Source organism: Notolepis coatsorum, assembly GCF_963971535.1.
Source record: "Notolepis coatsorum genome assembly, chromosome: 5".
NCBI classification, from domain to species: Eukaryota; Metazoa; Chordata; class Actinopteri; order Aulopiformes; family Paralepididae; genus Notolepis; species Notolepis coatsorum.
The window spans coordinates 191,293,761-191,313,812 of NC_140169.1; the positions used below are offsets into that span (position 1 = coordinate 191,293,761).

At 45.2% G+C, this 20,052-nt stretch overlaps 1 protein-coding gene across 1 annotated transcript in view; it reads left to right on the top strand.

The window, feature by feature from the left end:
- ttf2 (transcription termination factor, RNA polymerase II) overlaps positions 1–20,052 on the top strand; it is a 48,748-nt gene that overhangs the window by 11,807 nt on the left and 16,889 nt on the right. The window contains exons 11-16 of the mRNA XM_084314397.1: positions 8,026–8,176; positions 8,675–8,780; positions 8,975–9,159; positions 9,446–9,599; positions 12,941–13,032; positions 14,048–14,133. Coding sequence (XP_084170523.1) covers positions 8,026–8,176; positions 8,675–8,780; positions 8,975–9,159; positions 9,446–9,599; positions 12,941–13,032; positions 14,048–14,133 — 774 coding nt within the window. The remainder of the gene's footprint in view (positions 1–8,025; positions 8,177–8,674; positions 8,781–8,974; positions 9,160–9,445; positions 9,600–12,940; positions 13,033–14,047; positions 14,134–20,052) is intronic.

Genomic DNA, 20,052 nt, shown 5'->3' on the forward strand with positions numbered 1-20,052 from the left:
AAGGCCCGAATAGGAGCTTCGTGAGGAGGAGCCCTGACCACCCCCCGAAACAGATCCATCATATGGACCTGAACAGCACACGGAAGTCCTACCAACAGAGACGCGCACAGTGACGTACTCTATGGCGGGGGAATTTCTGCGGTGCACACGCCCAATATTCCAGGGCGTGGTACCAGGAAACTCCGTCCCCCCCCCCCCCCCCCCCCACCCTGTAACGTGCCGAACCGCAACGTGACAGGAACCTTGAAGGACAGGTGGGTTTACCCCTGACCAACAGAAAAAAGGGGGAGAAAAGGTTACCAGTTCACCCCTTTACGACCCCACACCCATGATACGATGTAATGACAAAAAAGAGTATGACGCAGTCATAGTCAGCCCCATGAAGCGTCTAACAGCTTCACACAGCGCATGTGCCAACCTGCTATCTGATTTTTACTAAGGAAAAAACACAGAACAGAGAGAGCCCTCGCAAGAGCCCCGGTACCAGACTTACACATGTGCTTCTGTGGCCAGCCCAACCCAGTTGTAGGTCACATGACACACACAACCCATTATCACCTACAAAAAATGGCAAAAACACTCTACAGAGGAACGCCGTTTTTCATAATGAGAGAATACACAATTCTCGATTAGTATCGGCCATAGGCCTTGCTAAGCACACACGAAAAAGTTACCAAACAATCTTTTCTTTAGGAAAATAAAGTTTCTCAAGCGGTTAGCACAACCCCAACAACTAAGCCAAGGGTTACATCGTATCCCTACCACACAGTGACACAATATAGTGTAACAACATGTCTGAGAGGAGGATGAAGAAGTCCCCAGGGAACCGGGGGGAAACACAACCCTCCTACTTTACCCTTAATACGGCCAGTTAAACAGGTAAACCTGTTAATATGTGAACACACTGTTCATTGTCATTACAGGCTGAGAAAAGAATCATTCTTTACTCATATGTCACTAAGCATAGCTTTATAGGTTAGTTTAACCCCCTTAGTTGTAAGTACACGATACATGAACACACAATGTGTCTCAACACAACAAACCAGATAATTTCACATCTGTAACAATAACCCGATTTGCATGGAGACCAGTGACAAGACAATTCACACATAACTCGCGTCGTATCCTAAATGTAGTGCAGCAACACTCGTTTTGGAAAACATCGTTATTTACAAAACATTTAGAAGGGAAAGCAAGAAGAAGTGTTCAAGGTCTGGTCAGGACCTTGCCTACCGGGAGCGCAGATCAAGCGAATTGCAGTCTCTAACATGGCACCGAAGTAAACACAGCCTCCTGTGTTTGACGACACGGGCAGCTCGCTGCTCCAACCCGCCGCTACGGTGCTCCTTGTTGACGCAGTCCTCGCCGGCCTGGCTCCGGGCAGGTTCGACGAACATCCTCTGTCAAAGATGACGTCGTAGTCAAGAGTGTTAAAAACATGTTATAGTCACAGCACGTTCAACAGTGTAGCATTAAGCTAACGGCCGCTCTCGGCCGATAGCAGCAAGCTAACGTTACCTAGCCTATTGACACAACAGGCTTGGTAACACAGCGAGCTAGCGCCGCAGCTAACAGCTGACTGGCTAACACAGTAGGCCACAACTAGCACGCAAGCTAAGCAGCTACCACCTGAACTCGTACACAACGATACAACAAGTCACACTCAGACAGGCCGCCGTTCTGAAACCCTCCTCACCTTTTAAGAGAAAAGAGAAACGAGATGTTAACACAGTTTTACAACGGTGATTTTACCAACATCCGGCGGAGCCAGCACAATTCCCATCTAGGCTGTAGCTGACTTGAACATGGATTTTCCGATAACGAACATCTATGCTCACATTTCCTCGTTTAGGGTAAACTCTCATTTGCATATGAGAGACGGGGCCTATACGGTGACAGAGAAGTACCCACGCGTCCAGAGATCCTGGGATCACCAGTTCTACTGGCCGTGGCCCACTAGTTGCTATAATGGGCTTCAAACCAAGGTCCTCCGTCGTCGCCTAAAGGCTGAACAAAGGACACTAATCTGGGGCCGGTTTCCGCAAACATTGTCAACTAGCCCCCATAGCACTAACAGACAAGTGGAGCTCGCAAGCAAAACATTACTCACCAACCTGGAACCCACCGCTTCTCACAACAGCGGCGCGTCCTACAGTCCAGCTGTGTCGCTGAAAGGTTTTACCGCAACCAGCCACAGCAAGGAAGACTGCAGTTGGGAGGCATGTAGCGGCGTGCTCCCAATACGAAAACCGGTGGAGGTTTTTAGAATGATCACCATCTTCCAGACACTCCAGTGACGAAGACAATATCGCCGTATTTTCTCAAATAGTGAGAGAGAAAATAAACATATGATGTCAACGTATCTCTTGTTTTCCAACTCTTCTCTTACCATCACATCACGTCAAGTGGGGATCTACCAAGGCACTTCCTTGTGGTGAAAGCGAGAAAGGAGGAGAGCAGGTGACCACACACCTGCTTATGAAGGTAAGCTAACGAGGGGTGTGGTCAGACGAATACTGGGATAAAGGTACATTGTGGAATTTTATTCAGTGCGCGTGCACATATGCGAGGATAGTGCATGAGTGACGCCGAGCGGAGCCACTATGTATACAGAACAGACAATTAAAGTAGATGGAATATATGAACTAAATTAGAATAAAAATACAGTGGAATAGAATATGTAACAGCTGTGCAATTGTGCAAAAGTATGAACAGTGCCATGTTCAGATGCTCACAGTTTTGAGTGTATATACAAATATATATAGTCCAGGAAGGGTGTGTTAATGTAACACTGGGGGTCCTAACATAACGGCCCTTGAGAGTTTATTAACTTCTCTGTATCTGATAGTAACACAGCTCAAGTGTTTTGTTATAGTTGATAAAACATGTATACTCAGGGTGTCCGCGGATCCTTAAAAAGTCTTAAATGTGTTTATCAACTATTAAGGCCTTAATTTGTCTTAAAATGTCTTAAATCCATCTTTCAGAGGTCTTAAAAAATGCCATAGACAGGAAAGATAAAATGCCATGGCATCTTATGTTTCATTATGAAATCTGGGGAAAAACGGTTAACGGGAGATAAAGTCGGACTTTTTATTTACGCAGACCGGTGTTCACCGGAATCGGGAACTATTTCAGCAACGGAGTCTATAGCTAACGTTAGCAAGCACTAACGTTGCGTTTAGTTATGGGAAAGTGCACATTTTACGAGAACTGGCTCGACAACCCAGTGTTTGCATCATGGAACTATTTCAGCAACGGAGTCTATAGCTAATGTAGCCCCTTTCGTGACTGTGATGCACGCCAATATGTTTTGGCCGTGCATCAGTCACGAAAGGGGCTAACGTAACGTTAGCAGCGAAGCCTGCTGCAAACGCAGCAAAACAAGATTTTAAACTGGGGACGGTGGGAGTAAAAGCAGTCGAGTCGCACATGCTGAGCTCTAAGCATACCTCTATTAACAAAACCCGCCTGCAAACTAGTATTTTGCGTTTCTTTTCGACCCCTGCAGCCTCCACCTCAGCTGCGCCATCTCAGGTACAGTAGGACTACCGGCAACTTGTCATGTATGTTGTGTATATGTCATAAATGTCACTATGAATTGAAAATGGGGGACCCTGATGTAAACGAGATAAATGTCTTTCTTTGGTCTGCATCCCCTCAACAATTGTGTGTATTGAGCTGTACTGTATTGTACCCATTCTGCAATATTGTTAAATAAAGTTTTCATTCATTCATTCATTCATTCAACCTATTTGTAACTGAGGGGTACAATTCCCTGACTGTATTGATAAGTATGGTATCATTAAACCACTACCGCTTTATGTACTTTAACTACTGGCCATACAGTACACGATATCTAAATATGATGAACACTTTCCACAATGAAATCGGTTCCAGTCAAAGGTAATCAAATATTTAATGGAGCAAAAGGTACATAGAATATTTATCTTACATTTATCATTTGAATGCACTTGTAAGGCAAATGAGTACTCGTAGGCAAATCAACACTGAATGTCCAATCTCTGGTTACGCAGGAAGCAAGTATACAACCTGGCTCTTAGGGAATTATATCTATGGTACACTTAATGATATAGCGGGATATTCTGGAGGGGGTCCTCCCGGTTGTAAGCCGGTAGGGGGGGTAGGAGAGCCGTCGGTGGTAGACCGTCTGGTCAACGATATCTATGGAGACTTCAAGTACAGAAGACAGTGCAATAGACTCTTGATCCGCAGATGAATACACCTTGGTTCTCTTGTAGGCTGTAGCTCCACAATGAAGAAGAAGCTAGGCGACCTCAGTCTCTCTGAGCGCCGACTCAACTTGACTCCTCTCGGGGGTAAATCCAACACTCACAGGCATCGGCGATTATCCGCTCCACAATCACAGTACCAAAGCAAATATATATTCCAGCCGCATAGGGCTCAGCAGTCGTCGGGTAGGTAATCCAGTGTACATGTCCCTCGGTCCTCGCCTAGATCTCCTCGGATGAAAGCGCCATGTGGTCGGCCCAACCTGGATAAGACTCTAGATAACACGAGGAAGCGTTGGAGATGCTGGTCACTTTAGAACTCTAACCGCACGATGCACCATACACGATAGACTATTATTACTTGATAGAAATACGTCGCACTCGACGGTACAGTGCCAAACTCTGACAATTCAGTTATTAATTCGCACGAGGTCTTAATGCTATTCTAAGGCCAAACAGGCCATACTTCACCGCACGTCGTATCGTGGGTGAGGCTTCACGTTCTGTTACTAAGTTGGGAAGAAGGGTAAGGGACTTCTACATTTACTTGCGCCATATTTATATGCACGGTGAACAAATAGTGCCACTCTCATTTCGGTAGCCGTATCCCTGAGCGGAGCCGGGGCTAGTACGGACATGTCTCGTCGGTACCTTTGAACTTTACGCCAGGGGCTGGTCCCCTGGCGCCTGGTCCTTTGTCCAATAAGAGAATGAACTATTATGGGCTATAGTAGGCTAAAGGGATATTCCGTGCATATGTACAAGGAATACACAAGGGATATCAAACGACATACAAATACCACTCAATATATATCCATAAATAAATATATATACTCGGTTTAATCTGATCCTTCGTAACACTATTAATACTATATCTATATCTGTACATGTATCTTACTTACTCTTAGTTACGCTGCTGGCTGGCTAGTACGACTTCAATGAATGAGAACTTTATTAACAGATTGCAGAATGGGTACAATACAGTACGGCTCAATACACAATGGTTAAGGGGATGCAGACCAGAGAAAGACGTTTGTCTTGTTTACATCAGGGTCCCCCATTTTCAATTCATAGTGACATTTATGACATACACAACTGAACATACTGTATGTGACATCATGACATTTATGACATAGGGACATACATGACATACAGGTATATATAGTACTGTTACATTTGTGACATATACGATATGCAAATATACAGTACTGTTACCCAGAGATCCTAACAGAAAATATATACATTATGATGGGGAGGAGACTGTACATTAGGAGGGGGTGGGTGGGTGGGAGAAAATACATACGGTGGGGAGGAGACTGTCCATTAGGAGAGGGTGGGTGGGTGTCTTAGTGTCTTTATACCTGTATCACTGTACACATTAATTAATACTACTCTAATACAGCTCTGTACATGCATCTGCTTAGCACTATTACTCAATAGTAGTACTAATGAATATATGCTATATACCCAGTTTAATCACCTGTACATTGTATATTACTTTTGCACTTTACTGTTACAGTTGCACTCTGGTTGAAGGCCAAACTTCTTTTCGTTGTACTGTACAACTACTAAGTGCTTTTTAATGGCAATACATTTGAATCTAATCTAATCTGTTATAATGGAGGAAGTGGCAGCAAAACCCCTGAAGAGAGAGACATAGAAAGAGAGGGACGGCAGTCTGCCAGTGAGGTGACTTCTGACATGAGAGAGAGACAGAGAGACAGGAGAGAGAGAGGGACGGCAGTCTGCCAGCGAGGTGACTTCTGACATGAGAGAGGGAGAGAGGGACGGCAGTCTGCCAGCGAGGTGACTTCTGACATAAAGAGAAACGGAGAGATATTTATGTTTGTCACTCCTTCGTTTCATCCAATCCAGTTACTCCTTTATGTTTTAATAAACATCTTTGGACCAATGTGTCCCTAAACTTAAACTAATTGGTGTCGTTGTGTGATTTTTGCCATTTTGTTATTGTGAAATTTGTATTAAATTTCATTCTGAGTGGCATTAAAAAGTATTAAAAAGTCTTAAATCTGACTGGGCTAAACCTGCAGATACCCTGATACTACATTTTCTAATGCATGAATTATATCATGCATACATATATTTGTATGACGACTAGGCTTGGGCGGTATGACTTTTTTCATACTGTGATTACCTAATACCCCGGTATACAGTATATGACGGTATGACTTTCATTATCATCAGCGGGGGGGGGGGGGGGCAACCCGTGTTACCAAGTAAACAAACCACGGAGATGGCCAGTTCGCCCGCAGCATCTAGTGCTAACGTTACGCTCTCAGAATGGTAGCAGTCCTCCCGCAGCATCTAGTGCTAACGTTAAGCTCTCAGAATGGTAGCAGTCCTCCCGCAGCATCTAGTGCTAACGTTAAGCTCTCAGAATGGTAGCAGTCCTCCCGCAGCATCTAGTGCTAACGTTAAGCTCTCAGAATGGTAGCAGTTAGCCCGCAGCATCTAGTGCTAACGTTAAGCTCTCAGAATGGTAGCAGTTAGCCCGCAGCATCTAGTGCTAACGTTAAGCTCTCAGAATGGTAGCAGTCCTCCCGCAGCATCTAGTGCTAACGTTACGCTCTCAGAATGGTAGCAGTCCTCCCGCAGCATCTAGTGCTAACGTTAAGCTCTCAGAATGGTAGCAGTCCTCCCGCAGCATCTAGTGCTAACGTTAAGCTCTCAGAATGGTAGCAGTCCTCCCGCAGCATCTAGTGCTAACGTTAAGCTCTCAGAATGGTAGCAGTTAGCCCGCAGCATCTAGTGCTAACGTTAAGCTCTCAGAATGGTAGCAGTTAGCCCGCAGCATCTAGTGCTAACGTTAAGCTCTCAGAATGGTAGCAGTTAGCCCGCAGCATCTAGTGCTAACGTTAAGCTCTCAGAATGGTAGCAGTCCTCCCGCAGCATCTAGTGCTAACGTTAAGCTCTCAGAATGGTAGCAGTTAGCCCGCAGCTCTAGTGCTAACGTTAAGCTCTCGGAATGGTAGCAGTTAGCCCGCAGCATCTAGTGCTAACGTTAAGCTCTCAGAATGGTAGCAGTTAGCCTGCAGCATCTAGTGCTAACGTTAAGCTCTCAGAATGGTAGCAGTTCGCCCGCAGCATGTACACACAACAACAACACACACTCTCGTTACCACAACGCTTTACGGTATTTTCACAGCACTGTCGCAACATTACCGTAAAGCGTGAACACCGTTGTGATCATACACAACACTACAGTTAGCTCTCAGAATAGCCAGTTAGCCCGTAGCACCAGCAACGGTAAGCGTGTCTCATTTAATTTCATTCACTGAAGCGGGGTTCCCCTCCTCCTCCTCCTCCTCCTGTGTGTAGACAACCAGCTCTGCATGGCTCGCCCCACTAGTGAGGACTAGTCTCGCCCTCTGCTGGCGCGTGTGTGCACTACAACAAAACTCTGTTTAGACGGTATTGATTTTCAATACCGTCGGTATTTCGAAATACCCCGGTATACCGTAATACCGCCCAAGCCTAATGACGACTCTGAAGTCTGGGGTAAAGTCCCAAGTCATTCATTAATATCAAGGGACACACAACTCCAAGTCCAGGTCACGTCAAGCTCGAACACGTTTTCATTCATAGAATGTAATATAAGCCGTAAAACATAAATCCAGTGTTACTGGAGTCCTCACCTCTGGTAAAAGAGGCTCTGGAGCTACAGGTTCTGTTGATTACAATGTAGTATCGTTTTGAATATTGAAAACACAGTATTATTGCTCCTTTCTTCTTTATTTTTATTTTTATCTAGACTCTAGCCTATTAGTCTCTACGGGCACTCTGATCATCTGCCCTGCCTCCCTGGTCCACCATTGGAAGAGGGAGATTGACAGACACGTGAAGAGCAGCAAGCTGACTGTTTACCTGTACCATGGGCCCAACCGTCAGAGGAGTGCCAGAGTGTAAGAGAAACACACACACATGGGTGGCTGGGTAGCATGGAGTTCTACGCACTCGCCTACCACCGTAGAGACTCTGGGTTTGAATCCAGCTGTCAGCTGTACCTCCGGCTTGGTCAGTCGTCCCTACGAACACAATTGGCAGTGTTCGCTGGTGGGAAGCCGTGGCGTATGAGTCCTGGTCGTTGCAAACAGCGACTCCTACTGAAAAGAAGCGGCTGGCGACTCAATATGTATCGGAGGAGGCATGTGGTAGTCTACAACACCCTCCCCAGACCGACAGTAGGGCAGCGAGTGCAACGACCAGGAAGGGAATTGGCACAAGGACTAAATTGGGGGGATGGGAGAAAAAGATAGAAGGACAAAAAAAATTACATATAATCTTTCTCTCTCTCTGTGCCACTCTATTTCTGTATCTTTCTAAAGAATCTCACAATATTTCTTCTGTGTCTATGTATTTCTCTCTCTCTCTAATAATACTGTGTTCTCTGTGTCTCCCAGGCTGGCAGATCATGATGTGGTAGTGACCACATACAGTCTGGTCTCCAAGGAGATTCCTGTCCAGAAGGAAAATTCTGAGAAACCCAGCAAGGATGCTGACCATGTGGTACAGTCTCAATAACGGCACACGCACGCACACACGCACCACTGTGTACTTCGTTGTAGCACAGGGAATGAGTCATTTTGTTCTTGGGAACCTGTAATCCACAGTCCCTATACTGTGTCCTTAACCCTTAAAAAAAAATTCTAAACAACGCTATCGTATTAAGGTTGAATCGAGTCTCCTGTCTCCTCCGCCAGCCGTCCAACATGGGCCCCCTCCTGCGGGTGGCCTGGGCTCGTCTGGTCCTGGACGAGGCTCATAACATCAAGAACCCCAAGGTCCAGACCTCCATGGCTGTCTGTCGGCTTAGAGCCCGGGCCCGCTGGGCTGTCACCGGTACCCCCATCCAGAACAACCTGCTCGACATGTATTCACTGCTCAAGTAAGGGGGCGACAGTGGCTCGGGAGGTAGAGCAGTCATCTGGAAATCCGGAGGTTGCCTCCGTCGTCGGTGTGTGAATGTGTGAGTGAATGGGTAAAAATGGGAAGAACAAAGTGCTTAGGATAAAAACGCTATATAAATGCATTTATATAGAGATGTCTGCTGTCACTCCAGTACAATGGAGCTGAATGACCTGGTTACTCAAGATAATCCACAGACCCAGCATACATATACATATTGGTGTGTGTGTGTCCCATCTCTCTCTCCCCCTCCTTCCCTCCTCCAGGTTCCTCCGCTGCTCTCCGTTTGATGAGTACAAGCTGTGGAAGGCCCAGGTGGACAACGGCTCCAAGAGAGGAGGAGAGAGGCTGAACATCCTCACCAGGAGCCTGTTGATCCGACGGACCAAGGACCAGAAGGACTCATCAGGAAAACCTCTGGTAAAGAGACAAACACACAGGGTGGGAAACTCCCGTCTGCAGCTGGTGAAGCTGTAGCTGCTCGTCTACGCCACCTGCCGCTGGATGAGTAAAACGTCCTGAAACTAAAATGAGAACACAACTGAAATTCTAATTATCGGACCCAAAACAGAAAAAGAAATGTTAATTAAGAGCGATGCACTGCTCTGTTCTATAAAGTGTTAAAGGATAACTCCAACATTTTGGGAAATTAGCTTATTTAACATCTTCCCTGGAGTTAGACAAGAAGATACATACCTTTTTTGTCTCTGTGCGTGCATTTAGCTTTGGGAACAGACGCTCCGTTAGCGTAGCTTAGCTTCATCACTGGAAGTGAGGCGGGACAGTACCCTGACGTTCCCTACAGGTTTGTTGATATTCTCATTCCTTCAAAGGATCTGAACCGATTGAAGTTTATGGATACCATGACTTAAATCTTACCTTGACGATTAAAAGCCTCCCCAATTTAGAAAACAGTAATCCAATGGCTGGTATAAACGTTTATTTTGTACATTATCTAACGTTAACACGAACCTAAACTACTTGTAACGTTAGTTTAGGTTTGTGTTAACGTTAGATAATGTACAAAATAAATGTTTTCCGCTGCTATAAACGTCGCACTTTTATTTTGAAAACCCCAGAAAGGAAGTCATTATATTTGCTTTACACATCCTGTTCTGCGTTAGCTCAGGTTAGCTCCGAGCGTCCAGCAGTTGGTAGTATATTATCAATACCAGCCATTGGATTACTGTTTTCTAAATTGGGGAGGCTTTTAATCGTCAAGGTAAGAGGATTTTAAGTCATGGTATCCATAAACTTCAATCGGTTCAGATCCTTTGAAGGAATGAGAATATCAACAAACCTGTAGGGAACGTCAGGGTACTGTCCCGCCTCACTTCCAGTGATGAAGCTAAGCTACGCTAACGGAGCGTCTGTTCCCAAAGCTAAATGCACGCACAGAGACAAAAAAGGTATGTATCTTCTTGTCTAACTCCAGGGAAGATGTTAAATAAGCTAATTTCCCAAAATGTTGGAGTTATCCTTTAAGAGCGATGCGCTGCTCTGTTAGGCCGCCTTGACTCATTACATCAACACTGATTATTGTATTGTAAATGAGGGCTATTTTATTGCACTGCAGTACTGCATCATTTTACTATCTATTTTATTGCACCATTTTACTGTCTATTCTATTTTATTCTCTTATTACTGTCTATTTTTTAAACTGAATCAAACCGTAAACAGAGAGGCCTATTGGGATGTTGGATCCTAATGTGAAAAACTGTGATTTGCGTTACCTTGCTGCTATCTTTTTTTTAATATTTTTAATGCTCGTTTTATGTAACCAGGGAACAAACTTAACTTTTTGACTTACCAGTAGATTTGAAAAACTACCAGCCATGCAAATTCTTTACCAGCCAAAACATTTATAAATAGCTTTTTAGTATGTCGCCATGTGTTATTATTACTATATAATACTCTCGTATGCTATTTTCAATTAATATCATAAACAACATAAGGAATATTAGCATAATTTTGAGTGGACTGAAGGAATTAGTTAATAGTTTTAAATGCAAATAATTTATTGAAACATAGAAGTGGGGTCGGGACACACACACACACTGTTTCAACTCACCACCCCCGCATCATATTGTCTGTCTTCAAACTTCCACTCCTCTCGAAACTTTTTTATATTTTAATATCAACATTATCTGTCCATCCTCAGTAATCCTCAGTTTACTATAATCTACTCCTGTCCTGAGTCTAGTGACTTCATCGTCTTTCCAAATGCACGCACACACACACAGGGAAGGGGAGAGTGCCCCCCCATTTCCCTTTCCCCAGTCCACACTGTCTGCTGTTCTCTATGGCTCTGCGTCTCTGCCTCTGATCAGGATTAGCTTGTTGGCTTACGCTAACGTTGTAGTGATTGTAATGGTACATAAACGTTAATTTCGGGAGATGTGGGCATAAAGGAATGGCATTTGACACGTTGTGAGAAGAAAAAAAACACCACAGACTTATTTCGTGTCGTGTAGGCGCACTGCTGTGTAGCGCTGCTCTGCTTTCACAAGCACGGACTGGGCGGATATCATATGACTCGCGGAGTTGCTACAGGGTTTTTCAAAATAAGAGTATCATATGAACCGAACGTTGCTAGCTGCCGGAGCGATAGATATTATGACTGGAGCTGCGCTTGGGGCGGAAATGAGACCCGCACAGGATTTTCAAAATAAGAGTATCGATATGAACTACACGCCAGGTGGCGGGCATACCTCTCATTTTTACTCGCCAAACCTTAAATCTACACACATTTGGCGCTTGGCGGGTGCTTATTTTGTTCCCTGTCTGTAACTGTAACCAATGAATACTGTTTTATGTCTGCACTTTATGCATTTCTCATTTTATGCCTGTCTTTTTTACAGCTGTGAAGCACTTTGAGCTGCAATTCTTTTTATGAAAGGTGCTATACAAATAAAGTTTATTATATTATGAACACACAGAGCGACTCACAAGTAGAAGTAGAACGTTTTATTGTCATTGCACAATACAGTACAACGAGATTGGTTTGTGCAGCACCTAAAATAACGAGACCTACATACCCACTCTACCACACAACACATCCATAATGTACCCATAGACACACAGCCATACATACATGTGTTGTACCCATACTCACTGACACACCACACATTCATGTACCCACTCATACCCTCTGCTACATATGGACTTATTCACAGGAACATTAAAAAGTATATTATTATAAATATATATATATTTTTAAAGCATTGCAAAATCATCACAGTATGAACACACAGAGCGACTCGCAAGCATGAACACATAAAGTGACTAACATATTTTTATTTTATTTTAATATGTTTTTTTTTTGTAGATTTGTATTTGTTTGTACTACCGGGCAGTCCGGTAGAGAGAGAGGGAGAGGAGGAAATGGGAGACGGAGCAGGGGAAGACATTTGACAAAGGACGGCGGGTCCGGGAGTCGAACCCTGGTCGGCCGTTTCGCGACGCAGCGTGTTACATGGCGTGCTACTAGAGCGCCCCAGTGACTAACATCTTTATCAGTAATCTGATGCTTATATGCATTAGAGATTAGCTGAACTCCACAGGCAAACCTCTGATGCAGAGAAATGCACACACACACAGGAGACGTTTTCGACTATCCCTGTCTTATATTATACACTCACAAGCAACATGTATCCACATGCACAAATTGTATCGATGCATGCTTACATAAATCTACACACTTGCCACATGACCAGAGCTCTAACCGGACTAAACTGATAATGCTTGTGTGTCCTGTCCAGGTGTCTCTCCCTGACCGAACCTGTGAGGTACATCGAGTCAAGCTGTCTGAGGGCGAACAGGCCGTCTACGACGTGGTCTTTCAACAGTCCAGGTATTTTACTGAATCATAACTGACCATCTACAACGTGGTCTTTCAACAGTCCAGGTATTTTACTGAATCATAACATATGCAGAATTATGGAGGTAGTATCATTGAATAACTTCTGATGTTTTGTTAATAATTATACTCATACCAGGACATTAACCTAGTATCCAAGTTTACTTTTACAGATTAAAATCCAACTTTTTCAAAGTTATCTGGATAATGTGATAGTCCTACTTTATAAAAGTAATCTGGATAATGTGATAGTCCTGCTTTATACAAGTTATCTGGATAATGTGATAGTCCTGCTTTATTTTTTTATTATCCACTTTTTCTCCTTATTTGTCTATTTTTCTCCCATCCCAATTTCATGTTGCCAATTCTCCCCGCCCCTGTCTTGAACGTTGCTAGACTATGCCTCCCACTGGTCGGCTGTAGTGAGGATAGAAACCTTGCATCACGTGTCGCCTCCGGTACAGGAGGCAGCCTGTCTCATCTTTTCACCAGACAGCGCTCACGCTGCCCCCGATACTTCCTGTCTCTGCTGTGCAGGCGTCACCCAACCGACCTGTAGGAGTCGCTGTCCACAACGTCCAATCACCACCCATCGACTTCCACCCGCTACCTCTGTCAATTGAGATAGTATGACGACTGGCCCAAGCCGCAGGCAATGCTGACACCGGGATTCGAGACTGGAGTCTCTTGCATTGGTGACGAGCGCAATCTCCGCTATGCCACCCAGCCGCCCGTGATAGTCCTGCTTTGTGAAAGATAGTCCTGCTTTGTGAAAGTCATCTAGATAATGTGATACTCCTGCTTTATAAAAGTGGCACAAAAAAAGTGCATACCACATATTAATAAGGAGGTTGAGGGTTCAAGTCCAACTCATGACCTCTGTTGAATGGGAACACCCTCTCCCACCTGTCCCGTCATGCACAGCATGCAGTAGCAGAAGACAAACTGCAGGATTTACACTGCAGCTCTCGTCACTAGAATCACACATTGTTAATCTTTTACTTCTCAGGTCTACTTTACAGAACTACCTGAAGAGACACGAAGGAAAGGACGTGAATCAGGGAACTCCTTCTCCTTCAAATCCTTTTGGCAAAGGTGGGAGACCCACTCTGGTTGATTTGTATGTTGCTTGTTTCAGAGGTGAAGCATAATGATGTTGTGTGTTTCAGAGGTGAAGAATAATGATGTGTGTTTCAGAGGTGAAGCATAATGTGTGTTTCAGAGGTGAAGCATAATGTGTGTTGTGTTTCAGAGGTGAAGCATAATGATGTTGTGTGTTCAGAGGTGAAGCATAATGATGTGTGTTTCAGAGGTGAAGAATAATAATGTGTGTTTCAGAGGTGAAGCATAATGTGTTTCAGAGGTGAAACAATGTGTTTCAGAGGTGAAGCATAATGATGTTGTGTGTTTCAGAGGTGAAGCATAATGATGATGTGTGTTTCAGAGGTGAAGTATAATGATGATGTGTGTTTCAGAGGTGAAACAATGTGTTTCAGAGGTGAAGCATAATGATGTGTGTTTCAGAGGTGAAGCATAATGATGTGTGTTTCAGAGGTGAAGCATAATGATGTGTGTTTCAGAGGTGAAGCATAATGATGTGTTTCAGAGGTGAAGCATAATGATGTGTGTTTCAGAGGTGAAGCATAATGATTTGTGTTTCAGAGGTGAAGCATAATGTGTGTTGTGTTTCAGAGGTGAAGCATAATGATGTGTGTTTCAGAGGTGAAGCATAATGATGATGTGTGTTTCAGAGGTGAAACATAATGTGTGTTTCAGAGGTGAAGCATAATGTGTGTTTCAGAGGTGAAGAATAATGATGTGTGTTTCAGAGGTGAAACATAATGTGTTTCAGAGGTGAAGCATAATGATGTGTGTTTCAGAGGTGAAGCATAATGTGTGTTGTGTTTCAGAGGTGAAGCATAATGATGTGTGTTTCAGAGGTGAAGCATAATGTGTTTCAGAGGTGAAGCATAATGTGTGTTTCAGAGGTGAAGAATAATGATGTGTGTTTCAGAGGTGAAACATAATGTGTTTCAGAGGTGAAGCATAATGATGTGTGTTTCAGAGGTGAAGCATAATGATGTTGTGTGTTTCAGAGGTGAAGCATAATGATGTGTTTCAGAGGTGAAGCATAATGATGTGTGTTTCAGAGGTGAAGCATAATGATGTGTGTTTCAGAGGTGAAGCATAATGATTTGTGTTTCAGAGGTGAAGCACAATGATGTGTGTTTCAGAGATGAAGTATAATGATTTTGTGTGTTTCAGAGGTGAAGCATAATGATGTTGTGTTTCAGAGGTGAAGCATAATGATGTTGTGGTGAAGCATAATGATGTGTGTTTCAGAGGTGAAGCATAATGATCATGTGTGTTTCAGAGGTGAAGTAGCTGCTTAACAAGAACACACACTGTCATAGTCATGAGGCGTCTCTCATATAATGCTATGCTCTCTCCCCTCCCTGCCCAAATCGGAGAGCTACAGTAGAGCTACTAGGGGTGTAACGGTACACAAAAACCACGGTTCGGTACGTACCTCAGTTTTGAAGTCACGGTTCGGTATGGGTTTTCGGTACAGTGGGGGAAAGTTTGGCTTTCCATGTTCCACTCGGGTGATGTAGTGTGCAGTAACTAATTGTACTTGTAGGGCTGTCAATGAATATTCTATATTGAAATTAATAATCGACTTTAAAAAAGAAAAATAATTATAATTATATTAGATTGTGAAAAAAACAGCCCCCGGTGGGCGGTCGTTAGTGGTTAACATACCGTGTATTCGTTCGGTACTAGGGCTGTCCCCGACTAAGGATTTGGATGGTCGCCTATGATTGGCCAAAATTTGCCGTTAGTAGACTATTGGTAGACAAAAAAAAAGTATAATATTTTTAAATTTTGTTTTTGTTTTGTATCATTCCATTTGGGCTGTGGGGGTGCTTAATGTCTGAAGGAGTCGACTGAAGGCTTCTTGTCCTCTGCAAAAGCATGCAATTGGTCCACTGATGGATACATCTTGATATTTGTCTAGTCTAGTGTGTTCATTAGATGGGTGAAATCCTCTTTCAGTGCCTGTTTTCGTAGGCAGTTAGCCTCTGGTATGCGTGCCATTAGCGTTAGCCACACTTCTAGACCTATTTTCCTTTGGAAAGAATGATAAAAAAATATTATAAATCTTTTAAAAAGAAAATTTACTAAGAGGTTGGCTAGTCGTCTACGGCTCCTTTCGACCGATTAGTCGACTAATAGGGGTCAGCCCTATTCGGTACACAGCCGTTCGGTACGGTGCGGTACACACTGAAACGGTTCGGTACGGATACGTGTACCTTTACACCCCTAAGAGCTACAGTAGAGCTACAGTATATACAGTAGAGCTACAATATAGCTACAGACAGTAGAGCTACAGCAGAGCTACAATAGGGAGGTGTAGTCTGTAGGGGTGTAACGGTACGCGGAATCGTGTATACGTACTGTACCGTCTCAATGTGGTCCTCCGGTACAGTACGCGCTGTGCACCGAACGATTGCAACGGTATGGAACCTTTTTTTGCGGAACTTAAATCCCCCCGGCCCTAATATAACGTGCACAACTAACCGGATGTTGTTTGTTCATCCCACGCAGCGCGCAGCTACACTGAACGAGAGCTGTAATTCAGCATAGCATATTAGCCTTAGTATGGCGAGTCAATACTAACTGACCAGCCAGAGCTAGAAGATGCTCCCACAACATTCAAGTCTCCCGTTTGGGATCATTTCGGATTCCCAGTGAACCACAGTAATGGACAAAGACGGGTGGATCGCACTAAAGCTACGTGCCGGCTAGCCCCTTTCGTGACTGTGATGCACACTTGTGATGCAAGCCTTGCATCACAGTCACGAAAGGGGCTACGTTGCCGGCATTGTTCAACTTTATTGCGAACTTTATCACTCATTTGAAACGGCATTCACCCTAATGTGAATATCACTGGTACACCGAAGAAGCAAACCCAGCTCCCCGTGGCATTCAAGCAGCATCTCGCTATTAATTCAGACCGGACCAAAGCAATAACAAATGCCATATGTGTTTTTATAGTAGCAGATCTGCGACCATACTCCGTTGTCGAGAACACAGTTTTTTTTTTTTTTTTATTATTTTTTATATCTTTCTTCCCCTCCTTTTTCCCGATTTTTCTCCCATCCCACCCTTCCTGGTTGTTGCGTACTTTCCCCTACTGTTGGTCCGGGAGACCGGAGACTGTCACATGCTTTCCTCCGACGCATGTGCAGCCTGGGGCAGGCCAACCTGGCCGCGCATGTTCTCACCGGGGAGAGTGTAGCGTGTGGGAGGCCACACTATCTCTCCTCAGTTCCAACCCTCGCTGAGCAGGCGCCCCGACCGAACTGTAGGGGTCGCTGTCCAGAACGCCCAGGACCCACCCTTCAGCTTTCCCACCCCCTGATGCAGCCAATTGTATCAGTGTGAGAGGACAGCCAAGCTGATAGCAACGCCGGGAGCTGGATTCGAACAGGCGAATCCTAGTGTCTCCCGGTGTTGGTGACGAACGTAATCTCCGTGCGCCACCTGCCCCCCTCAAGAGAACACAGGGTTTAAGCACATGTTAAAAGTAATAGAGCGCCGCTACCTAGTTCCCTCTCGTCCGTATTTCAGCCAGCAAGTCATACCAGCAGCTCTGTATAAACTAGCCCCTTTCGTGACTGTAGCAAGCCCTGCCCCTGTATTCAAGCAGGGCTTGCTCATGAAAGTGGCTCTGTATAAACAAGCACACGCTACAGTTGTCCAAGGCATCTGCTATATAATAATCTTCAGATTTACATTAAGTGGTATTAGGTTACAGCAGTAAGCATTAGTTTGCTCAGTAAATTATGGCCAATTCGTTTTATATTGTTTAATACAGTTAAATAAATAGATAAATGAAAAGCAATTTTTTTTACTGTACCGAAGATAATACCGAACCGTGACTTCAAAACCGAGGTACGTACCGAACCGTGGATTTTGTGTACCGTTACACCCCTAGTAGTCTGACGTCACTGGTTGTTCCACCCGTATAGGGATTTATCATTGGGAAAATGGATTATCGGCTATTGTAACAATTCTGCCACATGGAAATTGAAAAGCTTTCCATTTTGCACAAAATGAGTTCCCTTCTATCACTAACATTATTGTTTAAGCATTTTTGGTTGAAATAAAATTTGGCAATTTTTTTTTTATGATTAATTGCGAATATTTTCATGTTGAGCTTGTAGGAGACGGGAAATCACGACCAAAGAGAGTGAAGTTTCTTTGACCACACATCAGTGTGCATCATTTAATAGCATAGCCATGGATACCACAACAAACAAAGTCAAGCGTTAATATGGCCGCTCTAGATACCCCGGATGCCCCGTGTCCTTAAAGTGACAGTGTAGGTGGATTATGTCCCGTCCAGGTAAGTGCCCATGTAAGTGCCCACTACATATGTCCCCCCAGAATTCACCCTACTAACTCACAAAACGGGTCGGTAGACGGACCTCCCGACCATAACGGCTCCGAACAACTGGAGCCGGCATATGAGCTACCGTGGGACCCCCTGGGGCCTTGCGGTGGCGGGGAGGGCAAGGGGCAAGGTGCCTAATGGGCGGTGAGGGACTCATATTTTCAAAAAGCGACCTAGGGTGACGAGGTTTAACACGGGGAGGTCGCCCACGCCGCGGGGGCTGAGCGAGTGCCACGGGGTGATCCACATCCAAGTGAGCTGGCTTAAGCCTGTCCACCGAGACATGTTCCGGTTTACCGCCAATGTCCACCACGAAGGTCTTACTTCCCGTCTGTAGGACCCGAAACGGGCCATCGTAGGGGGGTTGAAAGGACCCGCGGTGGGCATCGTGCCGTATGAACACGTATTCCGTCGCCTGGAGGCCGGGTGGAACACGAGTCTGTGGCAAACCATGCTGCGAGGTGGGGACCAGCACAAATGCCCTAGCGTTCTCCAAGTTTGAAACGCGCTGCTGGGTCGCAGACCAGGGGTCTGTGGTGTCAGGTAAAAACTCCCCGGGGACCCGCAGCGGTTGGCCATAGACCAGCTCAGCCGACGATGACTGGAGATCATCCTTGGGGGCGGTCCTGAGACCCAACATGACCCACGGGAGCCTGTCGACCCAACTACCATCGCTAAGGGTAGCTCGGAGAGAAGCCTTCATGGACCGGTGAAACCGCTCACACAAACCGTTAGCCTGCGGGTGATAAGCGGTAGTGCGGTGCAGTCTCACGCCTAAGTTTCTGGCAATCTCGGACCAAAGCTCAGAGGTGAACTGAGGTCCACGGTCCGACGAAAGGTCAGACGGAGCACCGAACCGGGCCACCCACGTATATATAAACGCCCGAGCCACATCAGTGGACGTTGTGGATGACAGCGGAACGGCCTCTGGCCACCGAGTGGTTCTGTCCACCATCGTGAGGAGGTATGTGAAACCATGCGATGGGGGCAATGGACCCACCAGGTCCACATTCACATGGTCAAACCTCCTTTCGGGCACGGAGAACTGGGCCAAAGGAGCTTTAATGTGGCGGTGTACCTTAGCGCGCTGGCACATCACACAGGTCTTAACCCACCCGCTCACATCCTTTTTCAGCCCGTGCCAAATGAACTTGGCTGCCACCTGCTTTTGAGACGCCCTGTTACCGGGGTGAGAGAGACCATGTATGATGTCAAAAACATGACGTCTCCAACTGCTGGGCACCACGGGTCGCGGCCGCACCGTGGAAACGTCGCACAGGAGTGTGCCGTTAGCCTCATTAAATGCCACATCCTCCAGCCTGAGTGCTGTGATGGCCGTCCTGTAGGCCTGAACGTCCAGGTCGGAAACCTGGTCTGAGGCCATGCGTGCATAGTCTAAACCAACATGGACGGCCCCGATCAAGGCCCGAGAGAGACAGTCTGCCACTAGATTGTCCCTGCCTGCGACATGCTGAATATCCGTGGTAAACTCTGAGATATATGACAGGTGCCTCTGCTGACGGGCAGACCATGGCTCACTTACTTTAGCCATA